The 13537-nt window shown below is 38.5% G+C and overlaps 1 protein-coding gene across 4 annotated transcripts in view; it reads left to right on the plus strand.

Moving 5' to 3' along the window:
- LOC130435383 (protein unc-13 homolog C) overlaps positions 1-13537 on the plus strand; it is a 99128-nt gene that overhangs the window by 30743 nt on the left and 54848 nt on the right. For all 4 annotated transcript variants that reach the window (XM_056765974.1, XM_056765975.1, XM_056765976.1 and 1 more), the window contains exons 12-17: positions 904-1073; positions 2797-2912; positions 3568-3731; positions 9199-9352; positions 9450-9518; positions 12664-12753. In XM_056765974.1, coding sequence (XP_056621952.1) covers positions 904-1073; positions 2797-2912; positions 3568-3731; positions 9199-9352; positions 9450-9518; positions 12664-12753 — 763 coding nt within the window. The remainder of the gene's footprint in view (positions 1-903; positions 1074-2796; positions 2913-3567; positions 3732-9198; positions 9353-9449; positions 9519-12663; positions 12754-13537) is intronic.

Here is a 13537-nt window from a genome sequence, read left to right on the forward strand (position 1 = left end):
TGTGCCGACTATTTCATTCTTATTAGCTGCTTTGTCCAGTTCAAAGGATACAGCATATTGCACTGCTGGTTCATACACTTTCTAGTGCTTTAGCATGCTTTTCTTTTTTTCTACTTCTTAAAACATCTGTTGGTACACTGATGAAGAAATACCGTACTTGCTACCGTAACAGTCAAAGCTGTGAGGTACTTGAGTAGTTAAACAAACATAGAGTAGAGTAGGTAAAGGTTGGTTTGCAGTGAGAAGTTTTTGTATTTATTAAACGTTTGAGATTGTACACTTGTACTTATACTTGCTAACATTTCAAGTAAACAATTACATTTCTTAGACATGCATCATTTACACAAACCCTCCTCTAGTATATTTACTTTAAAGTGATGTGGAGGATCGATCTGACAGGTTTTGATATGCATTCAGGCTTTGTGGTTTATTTCCTGCTGTGAGGCAGTTGTGTTGTCTGCATCTGTGGAGAGAGACTGTCTATAGGCGTCTGTCTGTTTGCTTGTCTCTCAAAACAACCTCTGCTGGAGAGAGAGAGAGAGAGAGAGAGAGAGACACTGTGAGTGTGTGTGGATTGACCACAGGAGGCTGAGTGCCCTGTTTGGATATTCAGTGGAGCATATGACCTTTAAAAGCTGTGTGTGTGTGTGTTTTGCTGTACTTTGGGGACAAAATTGTGCCCTGAAGTTAGCTAAATCTGACAAAACCCCCCTTTAGGGACGTCCTCAAAGCTAAAATTGATTCTACGTAAGGGTAAATTACAAAAGAGATCTCTTCAATATTCCTTCCTCCATGTCAGCGTTCTAAAAGTAATAACACTATAGAGCTAATGATATCTCAGTGAGCGATGTCTGTCAGAGTTCATCTCATAATCTCTCACTTTCCTCTTGTCTTTCTTCACAGCGAATGTCACAACGCCACAGACCGTATCAAAGTCCGTGTGTGGGATGAAGATGATGATATAAAATCCAGAGTGAAGCAGCACTTTAAGAAGGAATCTGATGATTTCTTGGGTCAAACCATCATCGAGGTGCGCATGCTGAGCGGAGAAATGGACGTCTGGTACAATCTCGGTAGGTTTCACTTTACGCACAAAAACGCAAGTCTAATCTCAGAAGATGCAGTATGGAATTATCCAATGTATTTAACATGATTTTCATTATTTTGTTAACTGTTGAATGTTGTGTTTTTTATTTCTGCTCTTTTTCCACAATGTTGGACCTTGTTGCAATACATTCTGAGATCTCTTTGATTTTTGGCCTTTTTATCTTTATAAAATTTGAAGAGCCTGGGTTGTGGGAAACACGTCTTTAATACTCTATAAAGTTTTCATTATTGCATGAACCAGATGCTTCTCGCGAAACGTTCATGGACTTATACATGCGCAGATGGCCGTGCGGTCCCGCAGAGACACATTTCTGACATTGTTGATAGTTTATGTGTTGGATTCTCAGATTGTTTTGCTTGGCTCGCTGCAGAAGCGTGTGGTTTTAGAGCCGTGGATCGGTCCAGACTCGACCGTTTTCTCCATCTGTTCACATCTCTGAGATGTGTGAAAGATCTAGATACTCAGAAGATCATTTGGACACTTCAGCTCACACCAGACATCAATTACAACTAGAAAAGCCACATGTAGGAAGATCTTTCCATAATGTGTTTAATTCTAATGGATATTCAGCAGCTGGCAATGACGTCTATGTGAAGTTACACTTGACCCTATTTACTTTCCTAATACATTGGTAGTGTATGCCCTGTCCATTAGAAATGTACAGTAGTAACTATTGCCTCTGAAATTAGTTTTTTTAGGTCGATGTCAGGTTAATCTGGTTAATAGTAGTCAATAGTCAGACTGATGTTCTAGGTAATGGAGTCGGCGGTGAATGTTATTAAATACTGACTGAGATTAAAGGTGTAAAGTCCTCATGAAAATGGAAGTTGCATTCGTTTTTACTTCCGTGTTCTGACGCATTTCCGAGTGAACCAGAATTTGAATGAGGAATAATAGTGGCCTTGGCTTGTTTTTTCACTATGTTTTGATTGGATGTATAAAAACAGCCATTGCATTTTGAAATGGAACTGGGAACCGATAGTCGAAGGGGAGGAGTTAACAGATGCTCTGTTCAAGCCGTCTAATTTACGCCATTTGCAATGGATTGTAGTGCATTTTTTAGATTTGACATTTACATTTGACGGTTATTCGTTTGGCAGATTTTAACTAAACATTATGAGGGCACATTAATGTTAAAAAGAAAATGACTCACATTGGTAAGCTATTACCAGTAATATTTCATGAAAAGTAGAAATGGCATTTTTTCATTTTACAGGGACTTTAAGATTCAGTCTAAAACAGAACCTCTTTCTGTGATTTACTGCACACTAGTGAAATTGAAGACATTTTGACATGGGCCAGCTTATATTTGCAGTCTGACCTCGGGTGAGCTTTGTAATGGAACGAGGCTGTGAGCTGATGAGGTTTGGTCTGTGTCTGTCTGCAGGTCACTGTTCTGAGATCAGCTGTATTACACATGTTATTGACAGGGTCAGACAGGAGAGACGACCTGTAGCTCAAACCCTCTTCCATATCTCCTGCTCCTTTACGATCAATTACATTTTTATTTGTCTTTTCAACACAGACACACAGACACGAGGACAGACCCTTGTGCACTCACGCACACACACACACACATACTCTCTCCTTGACACAGACCGAGGACAGACGCGTACGCACACACACATACTCTCTCTCTCCTTGACACACACACAGGTTCACCTCTTTCACTCTTGTGTCCCCTACAGAGAAGCGAACAGATAAGTCGATGGTGTCTGGGGCGATCAGACTGAAGATCAGTGTGGAGATGAAGGGAGAAGAGAAGGTGGCTCCGCCCCACAGCCAGTACACATGTTTACACGAGGTTGGTGTGACATCATCACTTGGTGTTGTCCCAAATACAGTAAACAGAACAAGAACAGAAAAGAAAATGTACTGGATTTCAAGGAAACCCTGAATACCAAGAAATAACACGGCCTTGTTTCATTGAACATTTATACACATTTCTAGCATGTTGGCTGTGTCTTCTACTTAATCTCTTTGCTGTTTCCCAACATTTTGCCCAGTACCACGTTTTTAAAATCAATTTTTGTTTCATAAAACAAACTTTCGAATAGATTTTAACACTAGATTTTGGTTTGCTGGATAACGTGTCTTGTTTTGACTTGCAAACATCCAAGAAGGAATATGATTCAATATGAACTCAATTCATTTTTATTTGTATAACCCTTTTCATAAGAAATATTGAAAGCTGCACACACATCTTTTAACGCCCCGGTGAGTGACAGTGAAAAGATACAACAACCTCAAACAATCAAACATGTTCGTCTATTGATTCTCGTGAATTGTAATTTGTTATAATCAGTGGTCGTGTTTTAACATCACATGCACTGTTGATCAGAAGCCCTGCGGTGTTCCTGACTGGGTTCTCACTTCCGTTTATCAATTAACAAGTGATGACAAACAATTATAGCTCACAGAATCTCTTCGTTAGTTTTGTGTTTCTGTGATTTGTACAGAATCTCTTTCACTACCTGACGGAGGTAAAGAACGGTGGAGTTGTGAAGATCCCAGAGGTCAAGGGTGATGATGCCTGGAAAGTTTACTTTGACGACGTGTCTCAGGAGATTGTGGATGAGTTTGCGATGCGTTTTGGTGTGGAGTCCATTTATCAGGCCATGACGTGAGTAAAAAAACACTTTCTTACAAACATCATCCAGTTAATGCATCATTACAGGGTTGGTGTTGAGCGAATAGCTTGGATGATTTTGAATCCAGCACATTGTACAATAACCCTCATGGAAATGAGTCTCAACTGCCCAAAATGAACGCTTGACTTTTAAAAACGTGCTCAGTTTTTTTTCTGCCAAAGCAATTGTATTTCAGTGTTTCATTACTATCTTCCTCCCTCTCTCCGGCTCTTAGAATTTTAAGAGCCTGTTTTATGCCGTTCCGCCCCCTACGCATGTGAAATGAACATCACCGACTGCTCTTCTCTGATGCTCATACACTTCACTAACAGCATCTAGCTTGTGATAAATCCACAAAGCAATCTGTGCTGAAATATGCCGCTCTTACCTTTAAGATCAGACAAAAAGATAAAAACCTTGCGAATCTGTGCTGAAATACCACACGTGCCTTGTCTTTCCTGCGATATCTGATGCTACAACACATCACTGACAGATGGTTCAGAGCTCATCTTTTTTCTTCTTTTTTTGGCTGAAAGCCCAATTGAGATTATGTTGAACTGAAGTGGTTGCTTGAATAACACACGCTGTAGTTCTCCGTAGCGTTGAGCTGATATTTAACACTCACGTCAGGCTCTTGTGCTGTCAACAAAGACGCTAGACATTATTCAGCGCTGACGCTTATTGTGCTTCGATAGGAATTTATGAAAGACTTGTTTTGCGTTTGGTGTCCACGAGGCCCTGCTGATGACTTACGGCCGTGTGAACGTGATGATGGCTTTATAAATCACATTGTTTAGTAGAAGGACTGAGACCTTCAATGAAAAACTCTCGGTCTTCGTTCTCTCTCTCTTTGTTGGCTGATGAGAGGAAGGTAATTATGTGTAGCCTGATGTGTAGCCGCTCTGTTCTGAGGGCCCTTACCCTCGTAATTGTATCTAGAGTTTATGTCTCTCTCTCATTCTCTCTCTGCCTCTGGCGTAGTGTTCTATAGCATTGCAGTATAGGTGACTATAAAATCATTTATCAATGCCGAACCCTGCTGCCTGCAAAATAAACCTTTAGCTTAAATAGATTTGTTTTTGTATGTTGTGTTATGTTATGTTAAAAAGTCACTTTATGCTTACCCCCTGTCTACACTGCATGCATCAGGTATGTTGCGACACGACAAAAGAATCCATTAAAATTGGAGATTTTGTCCACACTGGATGCTGTGTGATGTGACAAATGCATTTTTCTTAATGGACCTGTCGTGTTGCGCCACTTGTATCTGGTGAAGACAGGGTGTTAGAGTTCTGATAGAGTAGAGAAAACTGGATATAAATGTGCGGGGTGCATTTGACGGCATTTAAAAGAGACAGGTTGGTTGGAAACCAAGTGGGAGTAGACGAAATGAGATTTCCAGAATCGCAGGTGAAAGCTCCTGAAATTGAGGTTTGGTCAGCAGATGCCTACGTTCCCAATCCCTCATTTTTATTTTGTCCTGTCAGTTTTTTTATCAGCTTTGTTTAAAACATTGAATTTTTACAACGCTAGCACTGGACCTAAATCATGTTTTTTTGTTTTAATTTCCTACTGACAAATTTCTTAACACTGATTAACCCAAGTGTTTTTTCATAATAATTCAATAATTATATATTTTAAAGGGGTTTTACTCTTTTTATTGGGACAGGACAGATAGGAAAATACTCTTGCTATTTAATTAAAAATGTATTTACATTTAGTCATTGAGCAGACACTTTTATCCAAAGCGACTTACAATGAGGCAAATAATAGAAGCATATATTTACTGAAGCGGTTATGTGATTTGTGATAATCTGGTGCTTTATACAGCACTCTCTCAGCAGCGTTTGAATGGTGTGAAGGGTTTTTATAAACCTGTCACATGTCATAACCTTTTTTTATCTTCACCATAATTGGCTGCCGCCCGGTCCTCTCCCGCTCTCATTTGCATCGAGAAGTTCAGAATTCCCCAAATGTGCGATGCTCTCATCAGCTTTTCTCCTCCGCTGTCAATCCCACAATCCCCTGCCTTAACCTGCTGCTCTGCTCCTGAAGAAAATGAATTGAAAATTCATGCTCTGCTGCCAGCAGACACAGACTGCAGATACACGGCAGAGCTGACTGCACCAGTTTACATCAGCCTAAGCCATAAAGAAACTCTGCATTTATGGTGTGTTTTCATACTACATATGAACACAAATTTGATAACGTAAACAACCTTTCTTAATGTTCCAGTGAGACCTGCTCAGTTTGTGTCTACCCCAATATATTTTGATTCATTCAGACCTAAATCATCGACGGACATTAAGTTATTTCATCTATATAACATGCACGTTCATGATGTTTTTTAAGCAAAATTCTGGTATTACAATATATATATATAAGTGGGGCAGGTGCAATAGAATAATGCACGTCTATGTTTATTGTGTATATGCATGTTGTCATATCGGTAGGTTGAACTTGAAATCTGATGAAAGATGACCTTACCCAGAGTCCATCTGATCGTTTCTCAGAGTGCCTGGTGGCGTCCGAAATCGCATACGGAGAGAATATAAATTAGTTCCTGGCTATCGGCTGTTAAAGCAGCACTTTTAATATAGTATGAGTAGTTGTAATACATTTTGGACATACTGCGTCCGCCTTGTTTTATGGTCATGTGACCTGTATGCTCTTCGACCTATGACGTTCTAACAACAACCTATACGTGAGCGTTGATAAAAACATAATTTACAAGAGAAATTAATTTATTGGCAATTACATTAGAAACGGACGTCCGCCTTAAAGTTTTCTGCTATATTTATTTGATTTACTTTTGAAATCTGACCGTTGCTCAGCTCTCCTGGCATCATGGGATAGAAAAGTGTCCATCCCATCCACACTCACGAATCTCGACGGAAGTAGTAGACCATCCGGGTATTTCTCGCCTAAAGTTTTATGCATTCTTAAGTTTCGGACATACGACTCGTAACTTATACTCATTTTCGCCTACTATATGGTTTGGACGTAGGCGATTTCCAACGCAGCCCTTGTGTTCATCTCGATGACCTTTCCTCGACCCTCTGATCATAAAGTCATGTGATCCGCCCCTGATGTTATTAAAGATGCAGGCCATATTTTTTTTACCGTTCAGCGGTTTTTATTGCTGAAGGGAGGGAAATGAATTCAGATTGAAATCTTTGACCATCAGCAAAACACTGAGCGCGGACATCACATAACAAACATTACATAGAAGCTTCTTTACATTTCTGCTTTTGTTATAAACAAATTTCTAATTGGATGAACCATTATGGACGTTGTATATACATGTATCTAGATCTAATGTATATTATATCAGTAAGTGTTATTGCTATATCGTATCGTTTGAACATTTAAGCAGTGAAACATATCTTTTAGTCTTTCCCAGTTGACGTGTTTCGATATATACCTATTATTCTAAATAAGACCCCATTCTCATCTCCCGAGCCTAATGAAGACACAAATCCTGGAAATATCACAGGGATCTCGCACAAGATTGCAATTCAAGAGTGAGATTGCAGCAGGGTGCATGGAGGTTAAAGAGGACAGCCGGGTGAAAAGACAGGTCAATACTTTGAGTCAGGTTTTATTTTCCTGATTTACACAGCAGCTCAACGGACCGATGGAGCAGCGAGGAAAGGATTTTAAAAATGAGGAAAGAGCAAATGGCTGGAAGAAAAGCAAGCTGTTACCCGGCAACAGGAAGACAACGGCCTTCCATCAAATATCATTTATTCTGATTTTGCCGTCGGCGTCTTTCGATCATGTTTAAGACAGAAATATAAGCAGGATGAGAAAATGCTTCACCTTTTCTCAGAGGCGTTATAAAGCCTCATTCTCCCGTGTGTCATGATAAGGTGATCCGGTTCACGGGTCACGCTATCAAAACTGATGAGATCCAAATTCATGTCTGCAGGCGTCATGCAGCTTCATCTTACCTGTCATTCTTGACTGGTTTTGCGTCAGGAATATAATATTCTGTTAATAATTGTTATTTACGTGGTTGTGTAAATTGTTCTTTTGAAATGAGGTTTGTAACTTGTTTGATTTCTGTAAAGATCGTTTAGTATATATCATGACAGCTCAACATCAGGGAATGTCTTAATATGAACATATGCATACACACATTTATGTTACAATAAAAAATGTGTTTTCAGTCAGTGGGCGTGGCTTCAGCAGGCAGACTTAAGATAGTGGGTGTGGCTTAAACCATTAGGTTTGGTTTCATTCTGCAGGTAAACCTTAAATAAATGTGTGTGGTTTCAATAAGTGGGTGTGGCTTCTGTCAGCAGGCATGAATTGGGGCAGTGGGTGTGGTTTTGTTTACCTTGTTTGAGTTAAGGCAGTGGGTGTGGTTTCAATAAGTGGGTGTGGCTTCTGTCAGCAGGCATGAATTGGGGCAGTGGGTGTGGTTTTGTTCACCTTGTTTGACTTAAATCCGTGGGTGTGGTTTCAATAAGTGGGTGTGGCTTTTGTCAGCAGGCATGAATTTGGGCAGTGGGTGTGGTTTTGTTAACCTTGTGTGACTTAAGACAGTGGGTGCGGTTTAAACAAGCGGGCATGGTTTCATTTAGCTGCCTTAAACAGTGGGTGTGGCCTAAGGTATTCGGCCTTTATCCCCTCTTAAACATTAGTTTTGCTTTACATATGCATGCACAGATTTATGTTTAGATGTGTTGAAGTGTATACAGTAAAGTGTTGAGACACATATGATGTCATTCAACTGTTTTATAAAAATCGTTTGATTAGGTTTTGAATCTCTCTTCTGTCTGCTTTGTCACCGTGTTTCATTTGAAGCCAAGCTCATGGCTGTTTGCTGCTTATTTGTGGCCGGCATGAATTATTGACATTAAATGTGTTTTTGAGAAATGAAAAATGAGAAAATCAACCCAAAACTGAGAGATGTGTTTATATAGATGATTTATTTATGTGGTGCATTCAACATGACAAATGGCACTGTGTTGTATTTGTGTGTAGCGGTACATGTGTGAGTTGCTGTACTGCAGCGAGTGTGTGTGTGCATAGCGTTGAGTTTCAGCCGTGCAGGTCTCAGTCTATTTTTAGTGATCGGCTTCATCCCTCTTTTCTTTCTTCTTTCTTCCCTCTTACATCTTTCTTTAATGAATCTTCTTTAACAGCGGCAGCCGTTACTGGTCTCCAACTCAACACAAGCAGAATCCATGTTTCTGTTCCTTGTTAATCCAAAAAAGATTTACATCTTTTACATCTGCACTTATTTTTCTGGTGATGGTGATGTTGAAACCTTCCCGATTAACATACTCTTCCTAAATCATCTGGATGGGCAACACAGCGTTCACTAGTTTTGTTTTGGTGCTCATGAGAACTAAATGTGCTTTATTTCCGAGTGAAATTCACTATTATGATTGTGTTATTGGTGAATGACTCAATCTAACATCTGCGTCTCTCTCTTTTTCTCTCTTTTAGTCATTTCTCGTGTCTGTCATCTAAGTATATGTGTCCCGGCGTCCCTGCAGTGATGAGTAACCTGCTTGCCAACATTAATGCCTATTTTGCTCACACCACCACGGCGACCACCAACATCTCCGCCTCGGACCGATTCGCTGCATCCAACTTTGGGGTGAGTTAGACTTACTGCTGTGGGATCAATTCTAAATCAATTTTATGAATGGCTACATGGGCGATTTTGTTGTCTTTTTTCCATCGGTGTCGTGCAGAGGGAGAAGTTTGTTAAACTTCTGGATCAGCTTCATAACTCTCTGAGGATTGACCTCTCCAAATACCGGGTGAGTAAGAGCAACGATTACAGACATGAGATCCTGAGATATTTTTCCTGAGGCTCTACAGATGCGTTTTGTGTTTCCCTTACTGAAGGAACATGTCTTATCTTTTATTCATCGCCATGGAGATAATTAAACCTCTCCATCACTTTAACTGATCCCGCTCCTTAATTTACGAGGACGTTCAAACAATTTGCGAGCTCTACGTAGAACACAAGCCGTCGTGCATTTGCTTTAATGCACAGATGCGGATACAATTTGGTGTCTGAGAATAAAGAATAAAGTCTTGATCTTGTGCTTGAGTTGTGAAGCTCTTCCTTCTTCTAGAATTTTGACGTCTCTTCAAATCTAGATGAGGGAAATATCACCGGATCAGTGAGGCGTTTTGTGTCGAGCCGTCGTGTGTTTTAGTCCATGACTTCTAGAATTCGCTTGTAGACTGTGTGGTCCATCTACTGTTCTGTCTCGTTCTTCCACAGCACTGACAGGGCGATCACATACACACACACACTCGACAGGCCGGCGTCCGGGGGATTCTGTGCTCTTGTTACCTTCTTCTGTCTGCCGTCAGCTTCCAGGCAACACACACTGACAGTAAAACACTCCCCCTCTGTAGGACTCGCTGGATTTGACTCTAATTAAATTCAGAAAGCAAAGTGAATTTCCTTTCCTCACTACTTGGAGGGATGTGGCCGAGGCACGTTTATTAGATACATTTTCACGAGCTGATGGGTTGTCTACATCATACAGTAGATATATGACTTACGAACACTTTGTGAACTTCATAAAAGACTGAACTTTTCTTTAAAAGCAGCACAATGGCTACGGTTGTGTTGAGGGTGATTCCCAGTGAGTTTCCATCAAAGAACACTTTGGTTGCCAGCACCAGTTTGGTGGAAATAAGGGTGATGACGTGACTGCCCGGAGGAGAAATACAAATGAAAGAAATTAGACTGTATTTGAAGAGTTTGGAAGTGTTAAATGAATGTAGATTGAAGAGGTCACTCTGGATTTGAGTCAATTTGATGAGAAATGTTTGAGTTTATATCGAGATCTTCAATAATATACATTTTTGTTTGGAGACGAGACAAATCTGAGCTCAGTCAGAAACTATAATGACAGAAACATTTGTGAGATTTATGACAGGAGAAATATCTGAGATACGCAGGAGACTTAATCTCATTGATGTCTAGGAGATAATGTAAATATTGAATATCTCATGTGTTATTTTGGGTGTAGTTGATAAATGCCAGGTGTATCTCCGGTGGAGACGTCCTGATGATTTTTCATCAAAACTCTCCTCTGATTCTGACACACGGTTTAATGATCTCTAGCCTGAGCAGTCTGTTACCAGCCGGCCTGAAGCCTGGACCATATGTTCACTTCTCCAATTTTCTCTGAACTTTCACATAGTCCAAACACATTTGGGTTGATTATGTTTATGTAAAAAAGCAGTCTTTTCTATGTGATTGTGAACTTTTATTTTGTTTAATTTGTATATTTAAACGCTTCTGTCACACTCAACATTACACTTATATAAAACTATACACTGAAAAAACGATACTTTAGACTAAATTAAATTATGGACGCAACAGAAATATATTATCTCGACTCAAATACTTAATGTATGATGAAAGAAACTGAACTGAGTAAACTTAAACAACCTTGTCCATATAATGTCCAAATAACTTAAATCAGGTTATTATAGTTTTGATTTTAGTTATATTTAGTTTTGTTAATATTTTAAATTAGCTTTTATTATTAGATTTTTAGTTTTTGTGTTCGTTTGAGTTATATTTTTGCAAGGTATATACTTTTGTCATTTTATAATTTATTGGTTTATTTTTAATGTCGCTATATTACATTAATTTATTGTTGTTTTAGTTTTATTTTAGTTTTAGTTTTGGTTCATGATTATATTTTTACTGTTTTAAACTTACTTCAGTTTATTTTTGAGAAAACATTTCAAATTGTCCTTCAGTTAAGATTTTCCAATAAAATTTAGGTCAATATTTGATTTGATTTCAATGAACAGGAACGTTTTCAAAGTTGTAATATTAGTAAACTAAAATAACCTTAAAGTATTTAAGTAACGATAACATGTTTCAATTCCAATTCATTTATCTCAACTCAAATGTGTTAAGTAAAGTGATTCAAACTAATTGTGTTGTGTTAACTTGATTTATTTCGGTTAATTGAACAAGCATCAAATATTTTTTTTTGATCTACTTGATTTAAACATGTTAATTTAAAATGTAAACATTTAGCTAGCAAAATGCAATCGTGTTTGAACAAAAAACCTAATAAAATAGTGTTAAAACAAAATTAATTGTTTACAGATAAACAACATTTTAGAGTCAGTTTTAGCAAATCTTTGTTGCTGTTCTAACCTCTCTAAGAATGATTAGAGTCGCAGCAAAACTCAAGACGGCAGCACATGATTGTCAATCATTTTTCTCATTCAGACAGAAGAAAGTCACGTCATTATGTAACTGTGCTCAAAACCCAATGACATTTCAAACCCATCAGCATGATTTAACAATCATCACACCAACGCCGGCTCCCGCACGCTTTCTTCTAAGGGACCTTCGGCTGCGCACGCGTCTGCGGCGTCTGCGCACACATGGCCTTGCAGCAATATATACTGTTTTTCTTCACGGTACAGCGAGCACGCTGATAGCTTTACAACCAGAGAACACATTTTCTCTGTCTGTTCTGGCTTTTGCTTGGCTGCTAAATTATGATATATTTTGTCACTGACGCTCATGAGGATGGTTTGGGTTATTAATATTGCCGGTGCACAATGCACCCGGGGGAACCAAGATGGCACAACGTTGGCATATATTCAACCATCTGCATCTCTGCCAAAGTCTGAACAAACAGAGTCAAAGTGTTTATCTGAATGTTTGATAGTAGACACATTTTATTAGATCTGTTGCACTGCCAGGGACCCAAATAAAACCTGAATTTGACATCAATGGCTCTATAATGGTTTTTATTTGAGTTGATTCTCGAAAAAGCAGTTTTATTCAACAAACTGCTGCATTATAAATGTTATATCATATCTAGGATCAAAGATAACTTGAAAATGACAACGATGGAAACAAATGTTCTCTATTTTCAAATGGTGTCTGATTTATTCGGTGTGTAGGATAACTTTCCTGCTGGAAACCCAGAGAGACTTCAGGACCTCAAATCCACCGTCGACCTGCTAACAAGCATCACCTTTTTCAGAATGAAGGTACGGCACACACACACATTTTTATACAGGGTGTTAAAGTGGGATGAAAGCGTGTGACTCGGCAGCTCTATATTTTATACACACTTAAACACACAATTAAAAGCCCTCATGCATTGAACGACAAAAGAGAATCGTTGAAAAGGAAAGCACCAGGGTTCTCCTGCCATCACGGGAGCTCAAAATATTGTGTAATGTGATCTAGACACGGTGAGACTTTCCAGAATTAAACGGCAGAATATATTAAACACTCCAATTATCAAATCTCTACAGTATTTTCCAAGAAATATAAAGATCCGCTTTCACCGTATAATTCCTAATCATTTCTATATTACATGACCTGTAGTTTGACATCCAGTGTTAGGTTTAACTAGTTACTTAGTAATTAGTTACTTTAATTTAAAAAGTTAATTAAAGGACGGGATTACTCTGTAATTTAATAGCAGTTACTTTTGATGTAATTTAACTAAATACAGTGTAATTCATAAAATACTGGAATTGACATTAAAATTCAGTCTAAATTTAAAATGCATGCATTAATATATCTTTCCCACATTTGTAATACTATAGTCCATTAATGAGAATACTTTATGAAGTTAAATATTATTTATATTAATGAAATTTAGAGTAGTTTCAACTAATCAAAGGTGATGTAGGATATAGAGAGAAATTAATAATAAGTAATGAAATAGTTTTTGGAGTGAGTAATTTGTACAGTAATCTAACTACACTATTAAATATGTAATTAGTAACTAGTAATTCATTACTTTTTCAGAGTAACTTGCTC

The sequence above is a fragment of the Triplophysa dalaica genome, chromosome 14, assembly GCF_015846415.1.
Source record: "Triplophysa dalaica isolate WHDGS20190420 chromosome 14, ASM1584641v1, whole genome shotgun sequence".
In the NCBI taxonomy this organism is placed as follows: Eukaryota; Metazoa; Chordata; class Actinopteri; order Cypriniformes; family Nemacheilidae; genus Triplophysa; species Triplophysa dalaica.